Source organism: Callorhinus ursinus, unplaced genomic scaffold, assembly GCF_003265705.2.
Source record: "Callorhinus ursinus isolate GAN/ISIS: 27379988/994484 unplaced genomic scaffold, GSC_fseal_2.0 scaffold20, whole genome shotgun sequence".
Lineage (NCBI taxonomy): Eukaryota > Metazoa > Chordata > Mammalia > Carnivora > Otariidae > Callorhinus > Callorhinus ursinus.
The window spans coordinates 17,193,986-17,208,194 of record NW_027397082.1 but is presented as its reverse complement, the minus strand read 5'-3'; the positions used below and the strand labels follow the sequence as shown (position 1 = coordinate 17,208,194).

Sequence of the window (14,209 nt, the reverse complement as noted above, 5' to 3'; positions counted from 1 at the left end):
ATCCCCTGGTCACAGTTTCCGGTGGTTAGTGGCTGAGTTTGCACACTGCTTGGATCCGACATCAGGCTGGTGTCACCTCTGAGTACCCATGTGGCTCTGTGTGTCTTCCCGAGGAATCCATGTCTCCTTTCATTTTCTTCTCCCAATACCTTTCTTGGGTAAGAAGAGTAGGTAGTGACAGGCAAGTAAACTGAGGCCCAGAGAGGTGACTTGTCCAGAGTCCCTCAGCACATTCTCAACAGAATGAAGAAGAGAGCCCAGGTGTCCTGTCTCCTTGCTCTTACCTGTTGGTCAGCATTGTGGAGGGGAAGCTGAGGCCCTCTGCCGTCTCCTGGGATGCTGAAAAGTCAGCATCTCCTTTTCTTGCTCTCATTCCAGGTGTTACGTCCTGTCTACTACAGGCCATGTGTTGACTCTGTCACTGCGATCGTCCAGGTGAGTGTCTGTGGTGGGGACAAGACAGGCACGGAGGAGAGGCTGCATGGACCTGACACAGAACTTTGGGCTTCCCACCTTTCTTCTCTGCTTGTGCACTTTCTACCCTGCCCTGTCTTTGTCCAGAAAAGCTGCAGGCATTCACATTGCTAGAAGAACCTGTCTGCTCAAACTCTTGTTGCCCAGGGCAAGGTTCAGACATCTGCATGTGGTGTTCAAGGTGGCCATGCAGTGACCCCGATGAGGGAAGATGGTCCAACCCTGAGGGTTCCATAGTTCGTGGCATGTGTCATGAAGTAATTGGCCTGAAGTTCGCCTGTTCCATGGTTAGAAATGGATGTTTTTGAGGCCAAGTCCTGACAGGACTTCGGGAGAGAGTAGGTCTGGGCTCTGAAGGTTATATTCTACGGACGGGTCCAGAGTTGTACTCTTACATGTAGAGTTTGATTATCACAAATGAGTCGGGGGTGAAAGTGGGAAAGGAGGGTTGGGGTTCATGTACATAAGCCTTTTATTCCTTTAGGACAAACCCGGAGACGAAGAGCAAAATAACCGATCCTGAGATTAACTCCATCCAGGACATTCAGGAAGGGCAACTCCTGAGGGGCTATGTGAAGTCTGTCCAGCCGCATGGCGTGCTCTTCGGGTGAGTGAGGAGGTGCTTGGTGGGCCAGATGTGAGGGCCCCCTACTCCGGGCCCGTTCTGGTCCTCAGGTCTGTGGCTTTCCTCAGTCACCCTCTCCGAAGAGGGTATGAAGGAAAGGGAGTCTGAGTTCACACCAGTTTTTTAGAATTCTGAGATGTTTTATACCTTAAAAAAAGTTTTGATTGGTGTTTTGGACAAAGAGCATGGCATGTCCAATTTCAATTTTAAATACATTTGGATTTTCTTTGATTTAGTGTTTAATGGTGATTCATAAATGTTCTGCAAAATCACATAACGTTCACAGCCAGCAGGGAGCATGGCCTTCTCTGCCACAGCTTCGTCGTTTTCATCTTCCCCAGCCATTGCGATTGACGCCTTGTGGTGCTCAGGTGTGGGGTGGGAGACACCCTTCAGTCGGATCTTCATGATGCCTGATAGTTGTTTCTAGTTTACAAAGCTCTCTTTAACCTTTTGAGTGCCGGGGACTTGTCTGTCCTAAATCCTTGTCACAACTTGGGTCCCTGGGAAAGTGGAGGCGCTAGGCCAGGCTGGGACTCTGTTGTTGTATTTATGACCACAGGACCCTTGTCTCTCTCCTGTCAGCCTTGGCCCCTCCGTTGTGGGTTTGGCCCGATATCCGCATGTCTCCCAGTACAGTCCATCCAAGAAAGCCCTTTACAACAGATACCTCCCAGAAGGGAAGCTGCTCACAGCCAAGGTCCTGAGGTAGGTGTCTCCCCTGCCCTGTACCCCCTCTTTTCCCTGGGAGCCCTGGGAGGAGATTCAGAGGTAAACTAGACATAACGGCTCGGGTGGTGTTGGTGCAGTGTTCAGATGAACAAAGCCCCTTTGTTTGGAGCCTTCTACCTCAGTCCCAGCCTCCGCTCCTAAAAGCTGATTTGGAGACTTTTCTGTGCATAGGTACTTGTTGGGGACAGAGTAGGGGGACATTGCAGCTGCCCCCTGTATTTTACTATTCAGCATGGTAAAATGTGCAGGTTGTTCTGAAGGATACTGAATGGATTGCAAGGCAGGGAGGGCCGGGCCCAGAAAACCGGGCTGATCAGGAGAGGAAGGCCTGGGCTGTTTGCTGTGCTTGTCCTCATTGTTCTCCCTCCCTGTTGTAGCCTGAACCGCCAAGAGAACCTGCTAGAGCTGTCGTTCCTCCCCGGTGACACTGGGAAGCCGGACGTGTTTCCTGCCTCCCTAGGGCTGCCACTTCTAAAGCAAGAGGAGAGGGAAATGGAGTCAGAAGAGAAAGAGTGCAAAGGAGAAGAAGAGAAGGAGAAGAAGAATCAGAAAAGGAAAGGGAAGAGGAACCAGGAGGGGCAGGAGGAGGTGCAGCTGCCTGGCAAGGAGAAGAGTGAGCCCCAGAAACCGCAAGCAAAGAAGCAGGGCAAGCGGCGGCGCCGGGAGTCTGCAAGCGAACAGGTACGTCCCTTGGGGAGGATGGCCTCCCTCGCATGAAAGGGAGCCAGCCGGCCGACCGAGTGTCCTTCTCTTCGACTGAGAGTGGTGTGAGTTTGGAGCCAGGCTCTGGGTGGTGCCGGGAGGGGCAGAGGGAGGGCATTGCCCTGGGCTGCCAGCAGGTTCTCTGGGGCCGGGAGGGCGGCTCACCATCTTTCCCCCTTGGCACCTCAGGAGAGAGGGGACAAGAAGCAGAAGAAAGCTGCTCCGTCAGAGGAGGACGACAGTGGTGTTGAAGTGTATTATCGGGAAGGGGAAGACGAGGTAGAAGAGATGAGTGTGTTGCCCAAGGTGAGGGACAGCACTGGCTGGGGGAGGAGACGCTGCTCTGGGGAGGGAAGTCCTTGGTCTCCTGTCTAAGAGCTGGGCAGTCTTCTTTCTTTGCCTAAGGTGGGGCTGCTAGGTCCTTACTCGGTCATCAGCATCCTGAGGACAGAGACCCTGCTTTACCCAAGGAGTGGGCTGCATAAACTAAATTCTCATCAGTGTTTATTGAGTGGAGCTGAATTAAATCAGTGGGGTAGGCAAATAAACGCCTCACTTTTTTGAGGCTGCATCTCCCTCTGAAAGATGAGGACAGTACCATTTGGACTGAGGCCTGACTGTGGAAGGGCTGCCCAGACGTTAGGTACTGACATCCCTTCACCCTCAGAACGCCTGACACGTCTCTGTCCCAGCTCTGCTATTATGTTATATGCATATAGTACTTTTTACGTGAACGTATATATGAACACACATACGTATGGGATTTTCTTGTTTGTTTTTACATACGTATGTTTAAAAAGCTTGTTGCCTAAATGAATTTATTTACAAGGAAAGCTTTTACGTCACTACTGTGTAGTTTCTCCAGCAGAGTGGGCCGAGCCTGGCCCTGGAGGGGAGGAAGGGTCTCTGGGCATGGTGGGGGCCCCGGCTCCTCAGCGGGGTCGGGGCTGGGGAGCAGGGTACAGCCTAAGCTCAATGCTTTCCTCACACACCTCTGCGATCCTTCAGGAGAAGCCGACCAGGCGAGCGGAAGTGCCCCGGCTACAGCTGTCCTCCGGTTTCGTTTGGGACGTAGGGCTAGACTCTCTGACCCCAGCCTTACCACCTCGAGGCGAGAGCTCAGACAGCGAGGAGGACGACAGACCTCAGCAGTCCACGGTGTCGTATTTTGCGGGGCTTTGTCCTTCTGCAGGGACCACTTGGTGCCAGTCTCCTTGCCTCTGTTCTGGCCTGAGGGTCCCTTCTGACAGGGCGGGGCGGTCTCAAGCCTGCCAGTAATCCTGGGGCTCATGGACTGCCCTGCCAGCTCTTGGCTTCCACCACAGACCTCCGGAGTGGTCTGAGGAGCAGATTACTCACTAATTTTTGTGCCTTCCCTAGCAGAAGAAGAGCAGGAAGGAAAGGATGCTGGAGAAGCAGAAGGCAGAGAAAGAGCTGTCCCGCATCGAGGAGGCACTGATGGATCCTGGGCGACAGCCAGAGTCAGCACATGATTTTGACCGACTCTTGCTAAGCTCCCCCAACAGCTCCATCCTGTGGCTGCAGTACATGGCCTTCCACCTGCAGGCCACGGAAATCGAGAAGGCCCGGGCTGTGGCTGAGAGGGCTCTCAAGACCATTTCCTTCAGGTCTTGGCTTTGCCCGCTGCTTTGGTGGGGGTGGCTCTAGACAGGGAGGTGTCTCCCTGGGCTGCAGGGCTTGTGGACTCTGGGTCATGCCCTCCTCAGGAGGCTGACAGCAGTTTGGGTGGCTACCACCAGCACCCGTGGGTTTTCAGGCTTTGGCTCCTAGCTGTGCCATCTGCGAAACAGATCTGCTCATTTGTGTTTTATAGTCCTCTCCACTGAAGTAGCGAAGGGTGACATTTACAGGAGTCCCTGTGCTTAAATAAGGTGCCCAACTTGGAACAGGGACAATGACTGTACATAGCTGGGTGCAAACACTCTCAGTGGCCACTTTCCAGGCACAGGGTAGAGTGAGTTTCCTGACAGCAGGAGGGATGGCAGTCCTTTGCTTCATTCTCTGAGTTTGGAGACAGAATCAGACCAGAGATTCTGCTCCTTTCTGCCCAGACCTTGGGCTAGGTTAAGATCTCGTGGGCTTCCTTTTTCAGAACGGAGGCAGACACCCGGGGAAGTGCAGCGTCAGGCTGGCATTCCTGCTTCTCTGTGAGCTGCAGTGGGGGCCAGGCTGCTCCATGGCTCCCTTGAGGGTGGGAACTGAGAAGTAGTTCCAGTTGGCATCCCTGGGTGGTAGTGGGGGCTTCCTTGGGCTGAGGTGATGGAGCTCTCATGCTCACTCTCCCCCCCAGAGAGGAGCAAGAGAAGCTGAACGTGTGGGTGGCACTGCTGAATCTAGAGAACATGTACGGCTCTCAGGAGTCACTGACCAAGGTCTTTGAGCGGGCCGTGCAGTACAATGAGCCTCTCAAGGTCTTTCTCCATCTGGCTGACATCTATACCAAGTCCGAGAAATTCCAGGTAGGAGTCTGGGCCAGGTGGCCCACGGCCAGAGGGTCCTCAGCAGCTCGGAAATGAATTCCTGGGAAGTCCAGGAAAGAATTCCCCTATTCTGGGTCTGGTCCCGCTGCAGGCTTGCTCTGTGACCTCTGGGCCCTAACTTGTTGATCTTCGAAGTGGAAGGAGTCCTTTCCTCCCACTTCTGCCTTAGGAATGCAGGGTGAAGATGAGGAAAGTAAAGGGACAGTGGACCCCTGGTGTGTATCCCTTGGGCATACAGCCACAAGGCAGCAGCTCAGCTGATGTCCCTTTTCTGTCTCTCCTGTTCCCCCTTGTCATTCTCATGTTCTTGTGCTCTTAGGACCTCCATACAGCACAGGATTAGTAGGGGCTCTCCCCACCATGTTAGGCCCCCTCGTGTGCTCTCCCCATTTCTGGGAGCCTGCCCGCTTTCCTCAGGCATCTAGAATTGTGCCTACATAGTGACCAGAGTCTGAGGCCACGTCTAGCTTCTCATGAGCCTAGCTGCCTGTCTCTGTCATTGCCCCTCTGTCTCTGTTGTTGCCCCCTCTGTCATATCACACTCCGTAGCTTACCTTTTCTTTCCCACAGGAAGCTGGTGAACTTTACAACCGGTTGCTGAAGCGATTCAGGCAGGAGAAAGCTGTCTGGATCAAATATGGCGCCTTTCTTCTGCGGAGGGGCCAGGCTGGGGCCAGTCACCGTGTGATGCAGCGAGCTCTCGAGTGTCTGCCCAATAAAGAGCGTGAGTGCTCATCCCTACCCTTTGGCCCGATTCCTGATCACATTAAGCTCTCTGATATTTAGGAATTGGAGATTTTCTCATCTGAGGGTGGTGTGGTATTAGGAAAGCCTAGTGGAGGGCATAGATGTCTCTGTTGATTATATGCTCATGAACATAACATGTGTTACATTTCAGATGCTAAACTTCAAAGATGGAGGAACAAAAAACAATTAGCACTAATTTTGTTGCCACTGCCCCCTCTCCCTTCTGGGCCCAGAGAGTGGGATGTCTGCAGTGGGAATCATAGATCAGTGTCCATCTGTATATCTGACCCCAACCCTTCCCAGTGTTCACTTGTCATCACCCAGGTCTTGGAACCTATGAGTAGGGAGTCGGGAGTCAGTCTGTCAATGCAGCACGTTATGCTGTGGTGAGGGGTCTCTCTGCTTTGTGCGTCTGAGCTGTTCTCTCCCTGCAGATGTGGATGTGATTGCCAAGTTTGCCCAGCTGGAGTTCCAGCTGGGGGATGTGGAACGGGCCAAAGCCATTTTTGAGAACACACTGAGCACCTACCCAAAGCGCACTGATGTCTGGTCGATTTACATAGACATGACCATTAAGCATGGCAGCCAGAAGGAAGTCCGGTGAGAGGGGAAGACAGGCCAGGGCTGCAGTAACTGTGGGAGGTTGGGGTTGTTGGCCAAGTGGATGAGTTTTTAGCCCCACAGCATCTTCCAGCATCCCCACTTTCTCTTACCGTGTCTGGAAGAACAGCTTTGACATGACACTCCAGCTCCTGTGGTATTCACTTGCTGACTTGTTTTGCTGCCTCAGGGGCCAGCCTCTGGTCTGTGTCTGGAGTCTTGGGTGGGCAGGAGTCTGGCCCTGGTGTGGGGGTCAGGAGACTTGGGTTTCCCACATAATTCATTGAGCCTGGCTCTTGTGCTAGAGAATGGTCACAGACTTGCTATTGTCGCCTACATCCCCACGGGGCAGGGAGGGTCAGAGATGGGTGAGCTGAGGTCCAGAAAGAACTAGTGCCTAACCCAAGCCCATCAGTGAGTTTGAAGCAGAATTTTTCTCACAGATCCCTACCTCATCTGTGTCCCCATCCCAGTAGCTTTGTCCTGACTCACTGTGTGACTTCAAGCCAGTGAATCCTTTTAACACCCGTGGGTGTCTGTCTGATCTAGAAAGTGAGGGTGGCAGTCTCTCTCCCCATGGACACCTTAGGAGTTTAAAATGGTAATAGACGTAAAGGTAGAAGTGAGAGTGCTGGAGAACAGAGGGCCTGGCTGCAGAGCCAGAGGGCAAGTGAATGAAGGCTAGTCAGCAGTCGAGGGCCTGGGCGCCAAGATGCAAATGCTGCCTTGCTCTTCCTCACAGGGACATCTTTGAACGGGTCATTCATCTCAGTCTGGCCCCCAAGCGAATGAAATTCTTCTTCAAGCGCTACCTGGACTATGAGAAGCAACATGGCACTGAGAAGGATGTGCAGGCAGTAAAGGCGAAGGCCCTGGAATACGTGGAAGCTAAGAGCTCCGTGTTGGAGGATTAGTGGCTAGCTGTCTCCGCTGACCACTGTCAGCAGTAGGCCAGCCCGGCTGAATCTCAGGTGCCTGGGCAGCCGGAAAACCATATTGCCTGAGGACTCTTAATTTAAGTGTTGCGTCTTTTGCAGCACCTTTATGGCAATCCTATCAGGATGAAAAAGAATTTGAGCTTTCCTATAATTCCTTTTTGCGTGTTTTGTTTTAGTACTACTTTATATCATCCCCTCCCCCTTTTTTTAGAGCGCACGAGAGAAAGCATGCATGAGGGGCAGAGGGGCAGAGGGAGAGAGAATCTCAAGCAGACTCATCGCTGAAAATGGAGCCTGACACTGGGCTCGATCTCATGGCCCTGAGATCATGACCTGAGCTGAAATAAGAGTTGGATGCTTAACTGACTGAGCCACCCAGGGGCCCATTTCCCCCTTTTCTGAGGCTGCTGTAGACAGTAGGCTGTAGACAGCAGGCTCTTGGACTCCTAGAAAAGCTAAGACTCTCTCCCTCTTGGAAGTTTCCGGGGGAGCAGGAATAGAGGGGCTGACTCCTGACAATCTTGTGGTCAGGATCCCCCTTTGGCCCTGGCAGGCTTTTGGTCCAGCCAGAGGGGGTCAGCAGGGCCCAGGGAGCAGGCCTCCTCCCCTAGGTCTTGGAGTCTCTGGGCATTCCTTCAACCTGAGCTCAGCTAGTACTTGTGCTCTTTTGTGGAGTACGTGAGGCTGGGACAGGAGGACAAAGGCAGACCCCTTTGTCTGGGGGAAAGGACAGTTGGGGAACCCGGCCATCTGAGAGGAAAGCCACAGGTATTGGCTTAAACCACCCGGTGGTGTTTCCTCCCAGGCCAACCAGGCCTAGTTTATCCAAGCTCTCCAAGTTGGGTGTCTCATTTGTGAAATGGGGTCCGAAAGTCCTACCTTGAAGAGTTGTTTTGTGGATGAAGTAAGAGCGTGTACGTTTGTGTGCTGCCACAGGGCCTGGCGGGTAGGCGGCTTGGTGAGGACGTAGACTGCCATGCTGTGTGAACGGGGGAGAGCCGCACAGTTTCTCCTTGGAGCTTCTGTGCGGAGAGGTTGCTGGGTGGAGGACATTGATGGGCTTCATGGTTTTCCTTGAGACTTGAGGGAAAGGGGACATGATGGGCCCACCACACCCACACCTCCCTGTGACCCTTGTAAACTTCCTAGAAAGATGGTCTCCGCCTCCTTTGATACATAATAATCCCATATGTTTCAGAATTCTTGGACACCAGCGCAGACCCAGCAAGTTGTTGAAGCCAGTTCTTGTTTGGCTTGGTCTTAAGGGGATTAAATGTTTTCTCTGGCAGAGAGCTTTTCCGTGGGAAGTGACTGGGTCCAATGCTGGGAAGCAGGACAGGGACAAGGGAGAGCATCAAAGGTTTTAGGGGTGGTGGAGGTGATTAGGCAAGGGCGGGCGTGTGTGGGTTGGGGGAGAGGCATAGCTGGGGCTGTCCTGGTTTTTGGGCATTAGCCCTATGTTATAGGAGCTAGTCTGCCCTACTGTGTGCGGGATCTTCTGACTCATGAAATCTAAGCCAGTCTTCCCAGTGAGAAAGGCCAGGCTTCACCTGTCCCTCAGATCAAATCAGGTAATTGAATCTAATTGTCAAGACATCATCAGCTGTAGGGCCTTCCCAACACCTGGCATTCCCTGTACTCCTGTCCCCCCTCCCATCCATTTTAATCGTGCCCAGGGTCTCTCTGTTCCCCCCTTCCTCCCTCCCTCCCTCCCACAGGGGATGGCATTTGGGCCTGTCTTCATGACCACTAGCCTACTGCGGCATAGCGCATCCAATCATGCAGACACCAAGGTAGTCCTTCATACTCAGAAAAACTTTATCAAAAATTTAAGTATATACAATAAAGCATACATTGGAGGGCATCTCCTGGCTGAGCACTGCTGAGCCAGGTAACCATATGAGTCACGCCATACGTTAACTGCACAATATCCTGTACAAGGTGTCTGGATTCGTACAATATCCTGTACGAGGTTCATAAACTGCCCAAAGTGGTGAGTTTCACTGTCACCTGGCTCTGTTGGCCAGGGCTTCCCAGGCCTTGGAGTCCCACCAGTAAAAGGTTGTCCACATCATAGTTAATGAAGGACCAGTTCTGCGAAAGGGTCTTTTCTCCAAAGCTGTTGACAGAGTGGTTGGTGGCAGCGGGAGAGGGGATTTCTTTGGTCTGAGAGCCTTCCTATCGGAGTGGATCCCATTGTCTACTAGCTCTCTCCACGCCCCAGCCTCCTTTGTGCTCCTGGCCTGTTTCCCCAAAAAGTGAAAAAATCATCCCCTTCTGATGCTGATGTAAGCAGGCAGTGGAGTTCAGTTTGAGACCAAGTACTGTCACTTGGCAAAGTGTGGGAACAGGACCCCTAGAAGGTGAGCGGGGCCATCTCCACAGTCTCGGGCACTGTCCCGTTGCCTGCCAGACCCTGGGCCCACTTGTGCAGGCGGCTGTAGAGCGGGAGGCCCTGGTTCTCGCGGTACAAATAGACGCCGGTGATGGCATTCCACTGTGGCCGAGGCTGTGTGCCCTCTACCGGGAACCTGGCAACCAGCTCCTCGTCGTCCTTCTCGAGTGCCACAAAGCCAAAGAAGCGGCGCACGTTGTGGGCAGCCAGCACCCGTGAGTGCACCTCCGCCGTGCGCTGGAAGAGCCGGTCCTCGTTGGTGCGGTACTGCGCCCAGTAGGCCTCCTGGCGGTAGCTGAGTGGCGAGCAGTAATGCTTGAGGCACTTGGTCAGGAACACCAGGATGGCCACCACGCCGATGAGCAGCCACCCGAAGAGCTGGCCAGAGAAGGGGCAGGTTTGAGGAGGGGCAAGCAGCTGCCTGGACCCTCACCCGCCCCAGGAAGAAGTCGGACGAGCTGGTCAGAGGGCTTGGGCTGGGCTGACCCTGGGCCGCACACCTCCCGAGAGCAGATTCTCCTTCGATGAGGGAAGCCGGCCCTTCCGGCTGATTCCACTTCGTCCTCACTCCCTTGAATTCACGTGCTCTGGTTTTCATTTTTGTTTTTTAGCCAATCTTGTGCTCCTTCCTGTCTCCCTCATGCTCTGCTGCTCTGAGCGAACACCTGCAGCTGTGTGTTCTGCCCAGGTCTCTGCCCTGACTGAGACGTCTTCCTTCAGAAGTGAGCCACAGCTGAGACTGGGATCAGGGCCGCAGGCACTGCTTCCTAACTCAGCACCCCGTCCTTGCTCAGGGGACTCCCCGACGTCAGCAACACCTGGGGCTGACTCGGTGCTGGGCTGGGGTCCTTCTGGGGATAGGAACATGTCAACTCCTAGCTGACTGGCAAATGTTTCATAAGCTTACAGGGGTTCGTGCTCAATCTGGGAGAAATAGGGACGTAATCTGTGACTGGGATCAAGGCTCAGTCTGAGCCAGAAAAACATTCCTTTAATGTTTATTTATTTATTTTTAAAGATTTTATTTATCTATTTATTCATGAAAGACAGAGAGAAGGAGGCAGAGGGAGAAGCAGGCTCCTAAGGAGCAGGGAGCCCGACGCGGGACTCGATCCCAGGACGCTGGGATCATGACCTGAGCTGAAGGCAGACACCCAACCATCTGAGCCACCCAGGCGCACTCCTTTAATGTTTAAAACTTGCCTCACCAACTCCTAACCTACAGGTTACCCAGCTCAGATACCTGATGCTGATGATCTAGTGCTTTCCTGAAGACCTCAGCCCCTGAGGACCAGCTCTAGCTTCAACACTAGACCATCCCAGTACCTCCCCACCCGCCACAGCCTAGGGAAGAAAGAAGAGTGGCTTCCCTTTGCACAGCCTTACCTGGGACTCATACTTGAGCCTGCGGGTGACCTCCTCCCGGAAGCCCGACATGTTGGCGGGGCCCTCCCCGCAAGGGAACCTGGCCAGGATTTCTGTGGCATGGGCTGGTGGGAAGCCCTTCTCCCCGGCTGTGAGGGAGGAGGGGTCCACAAACTCACTGAGAGCACAGACGTAGGCCTCACCACGCAGCAGGGAGATGACCGACCAGGTGACGGGGGCCACGGCTGCACGGCCCAGGATGGAGCTGAGGAGGAGGAAGTTGGGGGCAGCCGAGCAGTTCTTGGTCCTCCGGTACTGGCACTCAGCAACTAGGTTCCAGGTGTGGTTGGTGAGGATGACCCCGATGAGGAAGAGTGCCAGGGCAGGCACACCGATGGCTGTCAGCCCGTACAGGTAGTTCCGGGCGGGCGAGCAAGGGCAGTGGAAAGCCACCACGGAGAACAGCTCCTGACTGCCCACTGTGCCCAGTGCCACCAACCCATTAAAAATCATCACGTCCTTGCTCTTGAAGAAGAGCGATAGGAAGCGGAAGTTCTCTGCAATCAGGGCTGCCATGGTGACGTGTCAGCAGGGGGTGTTGGGGACCAGGATTGACAGTTCCTGAGGGACTAGGAGGGAGGAGTGCAGGCTGGTGGGCATCTGAAGGCAGGGCACCGTCTTGCCATTTTATCCCCTCTAGTGGCCAGCCTGGTGCTTCCTGTGGAATAGTAGACGACTGATAAATGTTGGTCTCTGAAAACTGAAAGGAATCGAGGGGGTCCTGTATGGCCAGGCTAGTGAGAAAGGAGGAGACTTGGGGAGCCCTGGGGCCTAGGGGGCGTGGTGGTCACTGCTCACTGAGCTCCCACTGGGTGTCAGGTGATTTCTATCCCTCATTGCCCATCGTCATGGTCCCGCATGGAGCTGACATGTCCCCAGTGTGCACAGACGAGGTGGAGGCTTCCTGGAGCTGAGGGGTTTGCCAGGGGCACATATAAGCGGCAGGGCAGAGCTGAGATTCAGGCTCAGATCTGTCTGCCTCAGGCACTTGGGTTCTTGTTACTCCCACAAGCTTCCCTTGAAGCCGGGATTAAGGATGGCCCTGTGGCACTGGGGAATGTGGGGTTCCGGGTAGTGCTAGAGCGCTGAGGGACCTAGGACTATTTGGGGGCTGTTGTCCTCCAGGCTTCTAGCCCATGGGCATCACAGCTGGAGGGGGTATCCTGGGAGATAAGGGTCTTGGGTTTGACTCAGAGATAGGGTGGGGTGGAGGAAGGAGGCTTTGGTCAGTGCCGAGCGAGGCACAGTGTCCCTGGAGTTCATGAGAACTTTTCATTCTGGAGACCTCAGAGTCCGGACTGGTTTAGGAGATCCTGGCTCTCAACATACTTCATGACTTTTCTCTGGGTCTGTGTCCTCATCTGTGAAAAGAGGATAAATCATTCTGGCCCCTGGTCTCCCCGTAGGGATGCTGGCGGGAAAAGAAGGGATAAACGATGCCTGAGACCCTCCATTGCACCCTGCCAAGGCTTTAGGGTGGCTCCCGGAGGTGAGGCAGTGGGGACGAGTCTCCTTCCTGCCAAGATCAGGAACCTAAGGCCTGAAGAGGAGAACGTGCCTCGCTTGAGACCATGACAGTACGGAGGTGTCTGGGCAGGACTTTTGAGCCTGACTTAAGGAGGCTTGGGAAGCGGACAAGGGTGGGTCGAGCCAAGTGAGTCCTCTGTTTTCCTGGTCTCCTACCCTTGCTCTGTGCTCATCCATGAGAGCCCTGGTGAACCTTCCCTTCCCCACCCATTCCTCCTTCCCTATCTAGCAGCCTCCCAGTGACAGGGAATGGAGGCTAAGGCTCGACCATCCCCACCAGTCCATCCCCAGCCTGCCCGGCCATGGTCCGGGCTGCAGCGGTGCCAGGAAGTGGCCACAGCTTTGAGAGCCCTTTCTAGGCCCCACCCACACAAGCAGAGACACAGGCCAGGGTGTGGCCCATGTCCTCCCCATCTGGGGGATGAAAAACAAAAGTCCGCAGCCAGAAGAAGCCAGGGAATGGAGGGATAGGGTGAGCAGCAAACAGAGGAGGGGAGACCTGCCATATTTCCTTCTGTGCCTCTTCCCTATGCCAGCATCCCTCCCGGTCTCTGCCAGTGCTGCCAGATGGGCCGGCAGAGCTCGGTGACCACGTGGGGAGCCAGGAGGAGGAGGGATCTGACTCTTCCTCCCACTCCGAGCCCAGGGGCTCCATCCCAGTCCCTGGGAAAGAGTTTGTACTGTTGCCAAGGCTGAATGGGTTAAAGGCAGGCTCCTCTCTTCCTCTTCCCCTCTTGGCTTCAGGGCTTCTCATGAGCTTTCGCGGGGCCCTGGGTTCATAAACTGCCCAAAATGGGGTACAAGATATCTGCACACACAGGGTGGTGAGCAGAGGAGGGACCAGGCCATCTTCTGAGACTACTGGCCCTGTCCCGAAAGCCAGGGAGGGGTTGCATCCGAGCCTGGGTGGGACCTCCAGCAACGGCAGTCAGGACAGAAGACAGGACAGGCTGGGAGAGGGGGGGCACCACTGGCCTTGCCCAGAGTGAGGAGCCTCAGTGAGGGGCCTTTCTCCCCAGGACAATCCCTCTGGGCAGCCTTGAGCAGTCCTGCCATGCTCTCCCTGCCGCCTGGCACGCCCCAGCGAGGGGCCCTTCCTTACCTGGGGCCAGCTGCGGCGCCAACCAGGGGCTCCAGCCTCGGCGGGGCGCGGGCCTGCAGGGCGGCCCCCCCCACCCAGTGCTGCCGGCGGTGCCCTCCGTGGGCTCCCTTGTCCTTTCTTCTGCACCGGAGCAGGGAGCCTGAGACCAGCAAGGCCTGGGGTTGGGGGTGTTTTCAAAGAAGTTTTAAACTCCAGGGAAGCGGGGGAAACAAGCAGGATTGGACTCGTGCCGCGGCGCGGGGAGTGGAAAAACAGCCTCCCCCGGCGCCAGGCAGGGGAGGGCGGGCAGTGAGGGCGGGGCGAGAGGAGAGGAAGCTGGGCTGCCCGTTTGGCGGCGGCGGCGGCGGCGGCGCCAGCCCGTGCCTGACCTTGCCTGCCCTCCCGCGCCAGCTGCCCCAGCGGCCTGCGCACCTGTGGGACCAGTTCCGGGGTGGGGGGCAG

General features: G+C 55.0%; 2 protein-coding genes across 5 annotated transcripts in view; one reads left to right on the top strand and one right to left on the bottom strand.

Annotated features, from left to right (window-relative positions):
- PDCD11 (programmed cell death 11) overlaps positions 1-7,470 on the top strand; it is a 51,765-nt gene extending 44,295 nt beyond the window's left edge. Inside the window, exons 26-36 of one of the 2 annotated variants that reach the window (XM_025880662.2) lie at positions 379-435; positions 959-1,081; positions 1,685-1,807; positions 2,209-2,512; positions 2,723-2,839; positions 3,542-3,691; positions 3,917-4,161; positions 4,845-5,013; positions 5,605-5,758; positions 6,216-6,381; positions 7,124-7,470. In XM_025880662.2, the coding sequence (XP_025736447.1) occupies positions 379-435; positions 959-1,081; positions 1,685-1,807; positions 2,209-2,512; positions 2,723-2,839; positions 3,542-3,691; positions 3,917-4,161; positions 4,845-5,013; positions 5,605-5,758; positions 6,216-6,381; positions 7,124-7,295 (1,780 nt within the window). In that variant the 3' untranslated portion in view covers positions 7,296-7,470. Of the gene's footprint in view, positions 1-378; positions 436-958; positions 1,082-1,684; positions 1,808-2,208; positions 2,513-2,722; positions 2,840-3,541; positions 3,692-3,913; positions 4,162-4,844; positions 5,014-5,604; positions 5,759-6,215; positions 6,382-7,123 lie in introns of both variants that reach the window. The other variant, XM_025880661.2, reaches the window with a different exon arrangement.
- A 1,646-nt stretch (positions 7,471-9,116) lies between these two features.
- CALHM2 (calcium homeostasis modulator family member 2) lies at positions 9,117-14,068 on the bottom strand. Of its 3 annotated transcripts, XM_025881050.2 has the most exons (4): positions 13,769-14,068; positions 12,425-12,500; positions 11,101-11,797; positions 9,117-10,092 (listed from the first exon to the last, which is right to left on the bottom strand). In XM_025881050.2, the coding sequence occupies exons 3-4, from the start codon at positions 11,653-11,655 to the stop codon at positions 9,676-9,678; spliced, it is 972 nt and encodes a 323-aa protein (XP_025736835.1). In that variant the 5' UTR covers positions 11,656-11,797; positions 12,425-12,500; positions 13,769-14,068; the 3' UTR covers positions 9,117-9,675. The 3 variants fall into 3 exon arrangements, with proteins under 3 accessions (XP_025736835.1, XP_025736833.1, XP_025736834.1); XM_025881048.2 differs by having other exon boundaries at positions 11,101-12,500; XM_025881049.2 differs by lacking the exon at positions 12,425-12,500.
- Between the last annotated feature and the right edge of the window lie 141 nt (positions 14,069-14,209).

Coding starts and splice junctions, on each gene's coding strand:
- CALHM2 (XM_025881048.2), bottom strand. CDS start 11,655: ATGGCAGCCCTGATTGCAGAGAACTTCCGCTTCCTATCGCTCTTCTTC. Junction 10,093..11,100: donor GGCTCAAGTATGAGTCCCAG/GTAAGGCTGTGC, acceptor TTCTCTGGCCAG/CTCTTCGGGTGGCTGCTCAT.